This window comes from Hydractinia symbiolongicarpus, chromosome 2 (genome assembly GCF_029227915.1).
Source record: "Hydractinia symbiolongicarpus strain clone_291-10 chromosome 2, HSymV2.1, whole genome shotgun sequence".
Classification (NCBI taxonomy): Eukaryota; Metazoa; Cnidaria; class Hydrozoa; order Anthoathecata; family Hydractiniidae; genus Hydractinia; species Hydractinia symbiolongicarpus.
Window position 1 is genome coordinate 16281536 of NC_079876.1, and position 15017 is coordinate 16296552.

General features: G+C 34.8%; 1 protein-coding gene across 1 annotated transcript in view; it reads right to left on the reverse strand.

Moving 5' to 3' along the window:
• Positions 1 to 1414: 1414 nt before the first annotated feature.
• The window catches only part of LOC130629674 (spindle assembly abnormal protein 6 homolog), a 38347-nt gene continuing 24744 nt past the window's right edge, over positions 1415 to 15017 (reverse strand). The window contains exons 10-20 of the mRNA XM_057442971.1: positions 8907 to 8981; positions 8224 to 8370; positions 7582 to 7629; positions 6904 to 6993; positions 6543 to 6596; positions 6184 to 6237; positions 5106 to 5177; positions 4632 to 4713; positions 3645 to 3760; positions 2785 to 2898; positions 1415 to 2175 (exon numbers count right to left, since the gene is read on the reverse strand). Of these exons, the coding sequence (XP_057298954.1) occupies positions 1864 to 2175; positions 2785 to 2898; positions 3645 to 3760; positions 4632 to 4713; positions 5106 to 5177; positions 6184 to 6237; positions 6543 to 6596; positions 6904 to 6993; positions 7582 to 7629; positions 8224 to 8370; positions 8907 to 8981 (1164 nt within the window). The 3' untranslated portion in view covers positions 1415 to 1863. The remainder of the gene's footprint in view (positions 2176 to 2784; positions 2899 to 3644; positions 3761 to 4631; positions 4714 to 5105; positions 5178 to 6183; positions 6238 to 6542; positions 6597 to 6903; positions 6994 to 7581; positions 7630 to 8223; positions 8371 to 8906; positions 8982 to 15017) is intronic.

Below are 15017 nucleotides of genomic sequence, written 5' to 3' on the forward strand. Positions count from 1 at the left end.
TGAGAGTGGATAAATCTTGAATCTATGTTTGTTGCCCTCTAAATTGTGTTTTCTAAACTGCGCTTTTAGATGTTCACAAAGTTTCCGCGCTAATAACTTTCGAATGCTTTTAACCAATCAGGGTAAAGTATTTAAGTTCAAAACAAAAGAAAGCAATGCTTAAACGATTTGGATGGTTGAAATCAACATGAAATCGATTAGAAATGAAAAAAAAAGAAGTTAAATTAGCAACTTGGTTCCCAGGTGTTGTGCTTATATAATTGTGTTAGAAAAGGTTTAGCCATTCGCGTTAATTTTGTGACGAGTAAAAGAATTTGAGTTCTGGTGTGATAAAAGCGGTAGACTTAGTTAAGTTAAAGGTCGCCGTATTTCAAGTCTTGTCAAAGGATTATGTTTTGACCTGATTAAAATGCAAACGGGCAAACATAATTTTTAAAACACTGCTTTTTCAAACACCTAATTCTTTAAAACAAATAATGATAAATTCCGCTGGATTTTAAAACTAGTTGACATAAATTCAAAACGTGATGGATAATCCCCCATTTGTCTATCAGACAATAATCCCTGGAAACGAGGATGTGAATGTCCGTATTCTCTGGCAGAAGATTCAGAGTATGTGTGGGTAAAAGGATAACCAGAGAGGCAAGGGCTTTCATTTACACGCACAGACCTTGCTTTTTGCACTGCTTTCTCCTCGTTGCGATGTATATTGAGTTACAATAAAAACAGACTGCACCAGAAGTAACCGCTTTGCACTCGAAGTCAATCAGAATCGCTTTATCCAACATGATAATCCTGTATTGAATATTAATATTAGATCAGCTCCGTTGTATTTATTTAATGAGGCATTTTGTATTGCATGAAAATTTGTAACACATATATTCGTAAACTGAAAGACTTGATAATGGGTGCACTGAACACCCGAAACATTGCCAAAATTTTAGATATAATTTTAACGTAGTCAGAAGTATTACGCAACTACGCCGTTCAATAATACAATAGTGAAACTAGATCGCAGTTTATATAACGCAATTTGGACGCAAGTCAGTCTCCAGCTGAATCCATCCTGTGACATTTATAGTTTTAACAGATAATCATGCGCCAGTTCTGTGTACAAACAGAACGCAGTTTAAAACGGGTGCGCTTCACCGGTCCACTTCAAAATTACCTGTGTGCAATCCGACAGCTCGAGTGTTTCAATGCAATTAGGTCTGAAAAGTTTCGTCGTTGTTATGCACAGGACATCGCAAAAAATAACTAATAATATTTCGAAAATCAATGGTAATGGTATGGTACTAAAAGCGCATGAAATATGGAACGTGTGTTCAGTATTCTACTTGTTCCCAATTTTTTTTGAAATCGAAACTTAACGCAAGAAGCACGGGTGATTTTAACAATCTTGCTATATTTTTTAGTATACAATAAAGTATAAACAATTGTTATGAAATTCCACTAAAAGATGTGAACAGGAAATGGCTAATTACTATTGACTAATTATTCTTCTGTTGTCTTAATTTGTTTCCGTTCTTGTCTGAAAGAAAAGTTGAATTGATTTCAATTGGAACGAACAGTCAGATTCCAAAGTCACCTGATCCACATCATTCTTGAGTTAAAAAAATAATTTTCTAAGATACATGATAAAAATATCGTTTCTTGGAGTATAACTTTTAGTCATAGTTCTAAATACCGCTGGGTAATTGCCACGGTGGGTAATAACGCCACTAATCATTACTACAGCCATACAATTGTCACAAACCTTACCACCGTGTAACTTCTTGTCAGTAATCATTACCACTGTGATACGGCGACAGACAATCGTCACCGTGTAACTGCCACACACCAGTACCACCGTGTATTTTTTAATCAAGTACTACCTTTTTGAGTTGGAAAATAAGAAGATGGTAAAACAAATGGTTTTGCCCCGCGAGGATTTATATTGTCCGAATTGTTTTGTTGCAAATTCGGGTCCGTATTTTCATCTATGTTGGATGGATTCGATTTAGTCTCAGGTTTTTTCCGCATGAGGTATTTCGGATCTAACACGGGTTCCGATTCCTCATTTATAACAGGAGTGGACATCTGCTTCGGTCGAAGAGGATTTCTCAGTTGAGAAACGATGGGGCTGATATTATCAGGCTCGAACTGAGGTTTCTTCAAAATCGGACGATACGGAATCTAAATAAAAAAAAAATCTAGTATATTTAAATTTTTTTACAAAGCATTTGATTTTGTTATTACAACAATTTTAGGTTTAAAGATAACCTTTTTTTTGGAAATTTATTGAATAATACGCTTATTCTCCATAAAAATGGTAGCCAACACTCTGAAAACGCAATATTAAATTATACTAGTCGATGGCCCGTGGATAAATCCACGGGCTCGCCCCGTCCTTTATAACGCATCACTGTGTGTGTCTCGGTACTTGCGGCACCATATTGTGCAGAGACAGGTGACAGATAGAGATTTTCATAGGATAACCAATAAAAAAATTACGAGATAGCAAAAACAATTTCATGTTTCTTTTGTTTTGCGAACTAATATCATTCAAATATTTTAATCACATGCCATTTTTTTCGACTTTACCTATTTAAATCTTAAACAAATTTGTCGGCCCCTTTCGAATGCGAGATAGAGAATTCAGCTATATAATTTACACGCTTATCGCTATTTATTAAAAAAATCAAAGCCAAAGTATTCTCTATAACTCGAACAACCACGACTGTTAGTAATTTATAACAGGTCAAAACAGTAACAGAACTAATAAAAATATAAGGCCAAACATACTCCAGCTTGCTGTGCCAGTCTGGGTGGAATTGCAGTTACTGGATTGGTTGTTCGTATGCTACCTTCCATTTTTGTATTATAGCCAGGTATGGTCTGCTGGGGTAACGAGGAAGGCTAAAAGAGAATGCAGAAACATTAATTTTGGATTTTTTTCTGGGAGTAAAAATCTTTTTCTGCCAGACAAATAGAATGAATTAGATGTGTTTCTTTGACGAAGTAAACAAAGTCAACGTTATCTCTCAACTCGAACGTTTTTTTGGTCTCTTCGGGTATTTCCCATCTATATCTCGAACACCGCAACTGTATCTATAACTTTATATGACACAAACAGTCTTTTTGCAATGTTTTGGCTCTGTAAATGTAAATAGAGTCTTAACTGATTTGAATGTTTTATATCTACATGTGTGAGGGACCTTAAACGACCTGAATGTCATGCGAACAAAACGTAAACACGATTTTTTGTATTTTTTATTTTTTCAGTCCGTTCTTAACCTACAAGGTCGAGATATTATTCTGTACAAAGATTTCGTCCCCGTTCCATATAAGGGGAAAAAATCACGCTTCATTGGCCATTAATACAAAATTTATACAAAAACTTGGAAAGACTCCGAACTCTCTTTTACCCGAACCTCTCTATAACTCAAACGGTTTCGGATTCCCCGTGGCTGTTCGAGTTATAGAGACTCCACTGTATTTATATACTTTTAAATCTACAATCTACCACCACCCAAGTATGGTAAATATTAATTTGCCAAAAATTTTTGGGTTTTCAATGTTAATATAAGCATTACTTGATATTAACGGTACTGCCCATCCTCGACATTGTATTGTTTGGAGACGCCAGTTATTAGAATACTTACCGACGTTCTTGTAACATATGGGATGCGTTGATTGGATGTTGATAAAGTCGAATTGTGTGTTGATGATAACTTGTTTATTGTTTGTTCATTTAATTGCTTATTCAACCAGTTTATAACTAAATATATAAAATATATAAAAAAATAAGTTAAAAATTTTTCTATCTAAAATAAACACGTTCTCTTGCTGTATTTTTCTTTCTTTTTCTATTTTCAACATTCCTGTCTGTCACTTTCAAGTTTGAGATTGAGACTAACACTTTAAGCTGTGATGCAGAAGTAACATAAAAATGATGCCTGAAACTTTTACGTTTAAAGCTGGAGAATGCCTTAAGGAAAACTACATGTTCTTTGTCAAAGAATCTAATGGGTTACAATGATCAGACCAATTTGCAAAGTATCCTTAAGGTAGAGAACACATCTGCAATAAGTAAAAGTTAAAATTATTAATTTTCAATTAGCTTTTTCTTTAACTGGTTTCTTTTCAGGGCGGTACTATCCATATGTTTAAAAAAGATCTCATTCTAGCAATGCTTATAAGGAAGCTAAATTAGAGTGCACATGTATTGGCTATCACAACTAAGACTTACATGAACAACTTACGATTTCTTTGGCACAAACTTTAGCGAAACGAAGGTTATTGTCGTGAAAAATGTGTTTTTTTGCCTCAATAATTGCATACATAGTTTATTTTTTCGTTAAACCCATGAATTCGCTAAGTTAATTTTCACGAAAAATCCAAAATCGGCTAATTCGCTAAATTTTTTATGAAAATTCTGCGATTAATTTGATTCGCGAAAATTTATTTTGTGAAATTTTCTACCTTTAAAGTAAACATATTTAAAAATTATTAAGGTAGGACATAACTAGAAAATATTTCATAGTGAGTGGTTTATTCCTACAGATATAAAGGTATCAGGCGTTAGTATGGACATCAACAGAGAGAAAGTAAATAATCAAAATTGAGACTCTCTTAAAACATTTACCTACCGTTTTCGTTATTCTTTAAAGTTTCTTGACTTTCGTTGAGTTTTTCATTTGTATCGTCCATCTTTTTCTTCATCTCTGCAAGCTGTATAAAACGAGTTGGTAAGACGATATTATAAATCACGACAGCAAAGCAACCTTACGGGCTGAAACTTTTATAGTTTACAGACTGAAATAGGGAAAATTCTGCATAAAAAGTTTTCATAATTTCTGCTTGTTGAAAATAAAGACAAATTTTGTTAATGCGTTTGTTAATGCTTTAAGGTCTTATACCTCCACGATTAAAGGCTGTAAAAAAAAAGTCATGAAAAAATAAAGTCGATTATGGTAATACGAGGTTGTAAAGAGATGAGCTACAACAATTTTTAAGAAGTCATAGGAAAGTGAAGTCAATCTGAACTAGGTAACACGAGGTTGTAAATAAATAAGCAAATGAAAGAAATGAAACAATAACAAAAAATTAGTCTCTTTATATACCTGGTCTTGTAAGTTGTTTATTACATTTTTATCCTCTCTGTGCTCCTTCTCTTTTTGTGATAATATTAAATCCTGAAATATCAGAACTTTTTTAGAGTTTTAAGCCAAAGAGAATAAATATGTTAAGTCATAATAGCAAGTCATGGGATTTTTATTAGACAAACCAAGTGGATGGTGGAAATTTTCTTTTATTTTACCTTCTATTTTTCGTGTAGTACTAGTGTGATTTATATGAGAAAAAGGATGTAAAAGGGAAAATAACCTTAAGGCCGGTTTTCATACAGCTGCATTTTGCGCCTAGTCGTAAAATGCGCCGCGACTTTTATCACATATACCGAACCATTCCCATTTAGCGATTTTTGCTCACGTATTTTTTGCAAAACATGACTGATGTAAACAGACGATATTTGTAGCTGCAAAATTTGAGAGTAGTCCTAGCAATATTTTTATGGCGTAGAAATAAACAACGTTGTAAAATACGTAAGAAAAACATGTGGATGAGACGACTTTTCATAGAAAGAAGAATCAAACTGTACAACGTTTTGCTTGAGGATTTAATGTTGTCAGAGTTTGTTTACAATGTTGTTTCTTTGTGCCTCCACAGACTCATTGTTATTTTGTTTTTCATCTAATTCACTTGATTGATATATATTCTGATTCTCTACATTTATTTGGTTTGACAAAAATTTAACACAGAAACGGGATGTTGCTAGCCATCTTGAAATGATCTAATTAAAAATTCTTTCGTAATTCATGTAAATTTCTACCTTTTGATTGGCTGTTAAGCTGAAGCGCAAAATATAGCTCGCAAAAAGTAGAGCCTGTTCAACTTTTTTTATATCGCACAATCGCATGCAAAAGCGCGGGGTCAGCGGTATTATTCTGATAATGTGCATGCGTAGATCAAAAGTCACGGCGCTTTTTACGACTGGGCGCAAAATGCAGTTGTACGGAAACCGGCCTTTACTTTAACAGAAGTTCTCAAACACTAAGTATTGTTTATGTTTGTGGGAATTAATCAAATTATTACAACGGGGAAATAACGAAACTTGGACAACATTTTTCTTTCGGTTTTTACCTTTTCTTCGATTAACAGTTCCTGTTTTGTCGTCACGATGTTCATCATTTTCACCTGACGTAAATAAAAATACCAAAATTTTCAAAAAATAATTAAACTAAATTCAAACATCATATTAACGCAATCACGAATTAAGACGAAAACATGTGGCGTAGATGGAACCCTCCATCACTTGTAACTACACACAAACAATTTTAATGGTATTGTTCCGGAAAATTAATTCCATAAGCTTTTTGTTTTATTGCGAAGACAAAATCCTAGCTTTTTTTTAAATAGAAAGAAATGAAGTCAACATTGTCACTTTTTACCTTTTTTTTCCACAACACATGAACACAAGGTAATATGGATAGCAAACTTACTCGCGGCTTCAAAGCTTTCATTTCAGTTTGTAGTTTTTGGATTATTTCATTTCCCTAAAAAAAATAACAGACATGTATATAACAAGATATTTGAATGCTGGCTTAATAAAATTATTTTTTATATATACTACATTTGTTTTCTTTGTATTTTATCTACAGTAGCATTAATTGTTCAAAGCAGAACTTGCACAAAAATAAATAAAATCGTATATAGGCTTCTCTGAATAGAAAAAAAGATGGGGTACGTTCTTTTGCGAAGACAGCCTCTTTATTATTTCACCGAAGTTATAAAGAACGCTACCCGCACCAATAGGTGTTGTGTACATCAATAAATCAGATACTATTACTTCCCACCACCCACCTTTATAACCTCTGCTGATACAGAACGAACTGTGTCTTCCAACTGGGTAATTTGTGTCTGTTTCTTTTCAACATCAACTTCAAATCGACTCTAAAAAGAAAAGAAAGCTTATATTTTAGCTCTGGAGAATAGATGAGAAAATTGGAAAAACCGCGATTGAGATTTTAGCGACTGATTAATTTAATAGCTTTGAAGTTACAACGCTTATATCTTATATAATTATATACAGACTTATATCAAATAAAGTTAGGCAAAATTAAAAAGGAATCTTCTGATTTTCTCTCATCAAATTTATCGGGTAAAGAAGTCAAATAGTAAATTATAACTCGGGACAGGCGAAACAGTTGCTGTAACACAGCTGCTGCCATACTACACTTTTTTGGTCAAGAGTTTTGAAAAATAAATAAATTTGTTAATAAATATATTAATAAATGAGGAGTGATAATACTTGTAGCATCACTCGCAACTTTTTTGTCTTGAGCAACCCGTTTAGACAGGGGTGTCATGACAGTGCAACCTTGGTCTGAGAATTTTTCTTTTCTTTTTTTAAAAAAAAAATCGACTAAAGAAGAATATAAACCTGCACTACTTTTAAAATTCTTCTGCAAGGTCTGGAACTTTTTTTAACACAGCCATGTATATTGTACTCAAGTTTTTGGGAACATTTCTCATACATACCTTCTGCTCATTCGCACTTTCTAATAAATCATTTGTTCTTTTTATAACCTACAAAACAAAGTTAAAATACAGCTGATGTAGAAATCAAGGCATTTATCCTTACTGTTGTCTGTCTGCTCGTGCAGACGAGCAAACCGGTAGATTTAATCACTGGCCACCGACTAGTCTGTAATTAATAGCCCCTCCCCCTTATATGGGGTGTTGAAAAATAACAAGTGTCATGGTAATTCTATCAAAGTGTTTACAGCTTCCTCGTAAAGGCATAAGTTGTAGATAGATTAGAATTAATACTGAAAATATATATTTAAGGAATAAAAAAAAATGTTGCAATATGAATGGAAATTTAGTAATACGAATGAAATATAAAGTAGAAACAGTCAAATATTTACTGTTTCTTTTTCGCGGGATTAGCACAACCCTTAGAAGAGCAAGGCTCCTATGATGATGAGAATATTCCACCCCCTCAAAGAACAGTAGATTACAAATAATTAAATGTAAGAAAACTGTCCTTACATGAGGTTTTGTTCACATACGTAAATCTCTTAGGTAACTCACGTAAATTTACTTCATGGTTTTTGTTTTGGTTCATTCAACATGGCAGAGAATATTCAACCCACCCAAACAACAATAGATTCTTAATACCTGTGTTTTATCCTTCAGTTCTTGTTCTAACACAGCAACACGTGTTCGAAGATGATTTAAAGTTTTATCACGCTCGTGTCGATCTGAATCGAGGTTTGTATTTTGACGACGTAAAGTTTGAAGATCGCGTGACGTCACATGTCTTTCCTAGAGAAATATTTTATGTTATCCTCTGTAACTTATGTTGTAACTTTTTATTGGTGTAGATAAAAAAGAGCTACGTAAATCAACGTAGCTGGTAAAACAAAACAAAAATAAAAATAAAAACTAAACAAACATTAACAAAGAAACAACAAAAACATGCCAAACCGCGCATATGTGGGTGGGGGAAAACAGACACAGAGTTCTCATACGCCCAGCAATAATATCGTCATCATTATATCATGAGAAAAACCATTACATCTTCATAAGAACATTTTAATCATATCATAGCCTTATTTGAGAATATATTTGAGAAAATATATAACTCCTAACTTATATTACTTAAAATATTGTAAAAAGAACGTTGTTACAATCGTTTTGGTATAATTAAGTTGTCTTCTAAAAACATCCTATTGTTTCAAAGTAGGAGGTCTGAGACGAAAATCATAGTTCTTGTAGTTAACTTTTTGTTTCGGATAATAGGCGTAAGAAACTCTTTATACTTCCACGTATAGCAGTGAAGACAAAAAAACACATCATACCTCTTCCAAACTTGAAACACGTGATTTTAATTCACGTATCAGTGATTCATATTTGTATTTTTGATCAGTTAAGTCCTACATAGAAAAGTAAATAACAACGTTAATCTCAACGATAAAATGATGATATATCTCTTACCATAGCAAAGCATTTATGAATCACAAAAATATCACTTTTCTGATTAACCTGTTCCCCTCGAGGTGATAGACCCAGAACATAAAGCCTCTATTGGAATACAATTATTGTTCTAACCATTGCATGCAAATAAAATATATTATCTCTCTTAAAATTGTTTTTGGCTGTGGCTGGCATTATAATACTTCAGTGAAATTTTGCAATACTTTTGCATGTTGCGAACATAATTGGGCCATTTTCAATGATTTGGCGACTAGTAACTTTCGCAAATTAAAGAAAAATTTAAGTTATAACAGCCCTCCTTAAACCAGGTAACCGAATTGTGATTTTAGAAAATAATTTCACTTTTACTATATTGACTATATACTTCAATTACTTCAATATTTCAGTTCAACAGGGAAGGGATAGAGGATTGGCAAAAAGTTGTGGTGTTACTAGTTGCAGAGTAGTCAATAGTGAAGTAGAGTAGTCAATAGTGAAGTGGAGTAGTTAGTAGTGAAGTGGGGTAGCCAGTAGTGGAGTAGAAAACGTTAATGACTTGTAAACTAATAACTATTAGTGAGTATTTTTAGATTAATGTAATGCACAAAAAAAATGTATTAACATTACATAATTTCGAAATAAAAGCACGAAGTTTTTTAAAAAAAAATATAAATCCTGCCAAATCAATAAAAAATAAATAATCCCTTTGAGGTTATGTCTAATATGCTCACCATCATATTTTTGACCATGTATGGGACATTTTTTAAATTTCGTGACCTGATTTATGAATAAATTTTTTTTTCTCTAAAATTACAATTGACCAACAGCTTTGTTTAAAAAATTAAAATGAAAATAATATATTTTTTTTAACAGATGAAATTTTCCTTGTTTGTCTCAAAAACGTACTAAGCACCATTATTATATATGATATTAACACCTAAGTTTGGCATAAATAATCCTCAAAATTCACTGGTTTCATGCTCTTACAGCATCTACACCTCATTAGACAGGGCATATAGTCTAGCAATCTAACAAAATGCCTAATTTAACTTTTTATTGTGGAATCTGATAGATTAGGTAGGAAGCTTCAAAAAACCACCGAATACCTTTCCGGGAAAACTTCCGGCGTCACGTGACTGATGGGGTCAAATGCGGCAAAAATTGTGCACAAATCCTGCGATAACTCGTGAACGGTATAAAATATAAACTTAAAAATGGCATATTTGACATCGGCTAAATAAGACCTTTTGAATGATATACAGTTTTATTAGTCTGCTACATATTTGAAATTTTCCTCCTCCGCAGCGTCCGCAAATTTTATTCTTTAAAGTCGTTATTCGGATTGGGCTATGCAAATAGAACTGACTTAACTCTTCCCAAAATTTTCTCTCTTTACTTTTAAGATAGCATATCACGCTGAAATGCGATGCCTGAAATAAACGATTAAGTACTCAACTACAAGAAACCAAACGCTGCAACGCTATTATGTACAAAAATGATCTAAGGTAAATAGTCACTGTCAGAAGAGTCCGTTTTTTCTTCTTCTGATGTCGTAAAGTCTTTTTCCCAATCAGAACTATCTGAAGCTCCTTCCGTTTCATTCATAGCACTGCTTTCTCTCTGTTCCATGTCGTCGCTTGTGTCGTTACTTCTTTTCGTCCCTCGGGGAGTGACTTTTTTCCTTTTCTGCGAAGGTTCCGTTTGCTCAGCTTCTGATTCTTTATCAGCTTCAAAACCATCTCCAGTGTTACCTGTTTTCTTCCTGGATTTACCCCTTTGTCGAATAAGAGATCTTGGCAACTGATTTCCAGTAAACCAAACGGGATTTACAAATTTCTTGTCGTGGTCAATTTTCCATCCGAAATCTTCAATGTTCAACGGAACTATGTGATGGTTTAAGCAGTTCAGCCAAATATAAGATTGTAAATGGACCCGTTTTATCTCTTGACAAACTGAATCTGGGTCAGGTAATAATGGTGCTGAAGATTTCACTTTCATTTTCAAATATTGCTGTACCCTCGTCTGGACATAGCTGTCTTTATCCTTTCCATGGTACATAAATATTTGAAAAAATTTCTTTGCGTTTTCCACCGTCTCATTAGAAATGGAAGTGCTCTTACCCAGTTGATCAATGAGAGCTAAGCCGCTTTTGTCTTTCAATATTTTCTTAAAAACTTTTATCTTTCCTTTATTGAATTTGTAGGCAGTTGTATCACAGCAGGTTAGAGCATGTATCTGAGGTAACACTGTGCAAATTTCAGGGCCAAAGTTATCAAATATCAATCGTACATCAACATACTTCTCGTGCTCAATCTTCATGTGCCATTCTTGTGAGGCGTGGCAGTGTACCATACCATGAAGCAATAGGATAAGCACGTCTGTATCCTTTGCAACAATCACAGCAGGTGATTTATCTTGAGCTGCATGAAGCACGAGTCTCGTGTCTGCTTTCTCGTGGTTGCAATCTTGCATTCGTTCCACTCCATTACTTCGAATAAGCAAAGTTTCCTCTTTGCAATTGATGATAAGCGGGATCTTCAACAACCGTCTGCCGTCTGTACTTCTGAAGAATGAGCTTGCAAGTCGAATAAGATCTTCCTTATTTTCGTTGTTGTGGAAAAACTCTAGCCATTCCTTTCCTTGAAGCATTTTTTGGTCTACACTTTCCAGACGTACTCTGCGAGATGTTTCTCCCCGCGCAATTCTCGTTGATGATTTGATGCTATTTTCCAAATCCGTCAATAGCACATGCTGAAATGTCAAATAGCGAGAGTAGTTTTGGTGGTCGAAAGCAAACACTTGCTTCAGCATTTCTCGTTCTGCTTCAAGATGTCTTTCGAAATTTCCTTCACGAACGGCAGAGACCAGAGCTAGTAAAGACGATATATCTCTCAAGTACGCAACAGTCATTGTTTGTTGAGGACTTTCGCAGCTACTTATCTCACGAACTAACTCTTCAAATTCATCTAATTCTATAACCGCTTCAAGTGCTTCTGTGGATGGATTTTCTCTCAGTGACTTCAGGCTCTCACGCAGACCATCAGATAAAGACGCGTAGTTGTCCCGTAGTTGTTCTGTACGATACTGGACAAGAGCAGCGAATGACTCTTTCAGAATTCGCATACACCGATAGTAATGCTTCCCTCCAAATGCTTGATCTACAGAACCAGCAGAAATTGTCCCTGCGTCAACAAACCAATCTTTGTAGCCAATACACGAATGCCTCTTAAAGATTAATCGCTGGCGAACACGTAATTGGTGAAAGCCACCCATAAGGACAATGATATTCTTATAGAGATCGCTATTCTTCCATATTATCTGCACAAGCCTGGCATATACCTCTTCGTCTGCGTGGGCGAAAATATGTTTTAATCCAAGATCATCCATTACATGTTTGAGGGTGTCAAGATAGTTCTTGCATACTGAAATATCGGGTGGTTGATTTATTACAGGCATGTATTCAATGAGCGATTTTTTCTGCTTGCGATCAGAAACCTTTCTATTGAAAGCAGTCCAAGACCCCAACATTGGTAAATCAGGTTCACCGTCAGTAGCAGGCAGACCACTTGCTAATGACCACGCTACATCTCTGCGAAAGCTTTCTTCAAGGAGCTCTGTGCCTTCATCATCCTGATAAGCGGGAAATGCAAGAGGATCCGCTCTCGCACCAAGATGATATTCTTCAATATTGTTAGTAACAATTTCCTCACAGGGAACTAGTTCTTGAATTGTTGATTTCGTTTCATGAAGAATGCTGTCACCTGTAATAAATCAAAATTAGGGTATTTAATTGTTCATAAATCTGGAATCTGCTCAAGTCTATACATCAGAAACAGAATCTAGAAAATCTACAAAAATTTACCTGGAATAAATGGCTGAAACAGTGTGCTGTTCGTATCATGAGTTATTGTTATCAATGGTCGAATGTAGAGGGTATCCTTTCACAAAACGTTTGTGTACTTCAATCTGAGCGGAGGACCATGCATCATTGTATTTTCTGATTTCATTGTACGAAATTGAATGGCCAAGATTGTGAAGATGTGCGGCTGCCTCTTTACTACCAGTAAGTCTGTGTATTGTCAGTCCTAGCATGGCTTGTTTTACATTCTTCTGGCGAGTGATTAGCGACTGCCAATCTGATGCTATTGACCAAATCTTATTGGCAATGTTACTTGACTGCGTAATGGCATAACCTTCATCATTGGTCTTAAAATTCGGATACATCGTGGCATATATAATATTGTATAATTCAGGCATCGGGCCCTTGTTGAAGTCTGCGATCATTTCATCAGGAGTTTTTGGTAAACTTTCTGGCTCTCGCTCTTTGACTTTGCTCTTGATGAAATTTGCAAGCGAACGAATGTGATCCATATCCCTCAGTCCATGGCCAAGCAGTGTTGCAACGCTATACTCGCAGGGATTCATGAGCGCCGAATGAACAATAACGTATTTCCCTGTTGTAAAAAAATCAATCTCAGATCCAAATTGCTTCACCAATTCTCTCTTCAATGACACAGTGTGCATGAAAGCAGGCTCTAAGTTATTTTCTTCGCATATAACCTTTATGTCTGATAATAACTGGTGGAGAAGATATGCCTCCTTCTTCCCAATTACTTTCCATCCAACTATTCTGAAGAACTCTTCGATTATGAATTGCTTTTCTTTGTCTTTCGAAGATTCTTGTTCTTCTTCAATACTCGAAGGCTGGTTTATTGCATACTTAAGGTAACAGTTTTTATGATAATAAATATCAATGGCATAAAGATCAAAAGACTGTCCACCTTGCAATACCTGCAGTCTTTTTGCGGCCTCGTGAAATCGGTAAGTCGGTTTAGAAATAAACAGCTCAGTCCTTGCATGAATCCTTTGACGAGAGCTTTCCTGTTCGCATCTACCAAGTCCAGCTTGATTATATGATCCACCGTCCGTTTCCCTTCTTTCATTACAAATAAAACAAATTTGTTTTCTTTTTTTGGCTTCTCTTTGTGATCTTCTAGTCTGAACATCACTTGTTAGATCCTCTGATTCTTGTTCGAGAACACTTGTCTTAATTTCTCCGTATCTTTTCCTGTAGTTTTCCACTTTCGTTCCAAATGTAATACTACAATTTTTATGAGCTTTACCAAATGCTTCAATAACATCACCAATTCGCGAGTGAACATAACGAAAAGAGAAATACTTGTCATTTCGATCGATATCAATACAGTTCCATTCTTCTGCAATCCTCTTCAAGTTCTCCCATCCTTGCTGTGAAAAACTTTTTTGGGAATCTTTTTGCGAAAAAGAACCATCACATAATAAACATTTTTCACTTGTTTGTTCAAGACTGAGAAATGAAGACGATAGGGCCATATTCTTTCATATTTTTTGAATGTGGTGAAACAATCGAACTCGACCAGCACATAAGCGATCAAAAAGAGTAATGCACGAAATTGTAGAGAAATGTAAATGATATTCCCATAACTAACAAGCAAGTTCATTCATTCTTTCAAACTTCATTTTCTCACCTAACATAACTTCGCTTTGTCGTCACAACACCGGAATGATCTTCAGGTGCCCCGACTCACATTCATATCAACTCTCAATGGGGCTTTTCCTGTTATTCTATAATATCCATTATGTTTTACGAGTAAAGATATGAATAGCGGTTGTTTTTAGAATCACGTTTTCGAGAATTTCTATTTGAATAGCGCAATTCGAGTAACAACTTTCAAAAAGTAATTTCGTGGTCGCTGCGGAGGAGGAAAATTTCAAATATGTAGCAGACTAATAAAACTGTATATCATTCAAAAGGTCTTATTTAGCCGATGCCAAATATGCCATTTTTAAGTTTATATTTTATACCGTTCACGAGTTATCGCAGGATTTGTGCACAATTTTTGCCGCATTTGACGCCATCAGTCACGTGACGCCGGAAGTTTTCCCGGAAAGGTATTCGGTGGTTTTTTGAAGCTTCCTACCTAATCTATCAGATTCCACAATAAAAAGTTAAATTA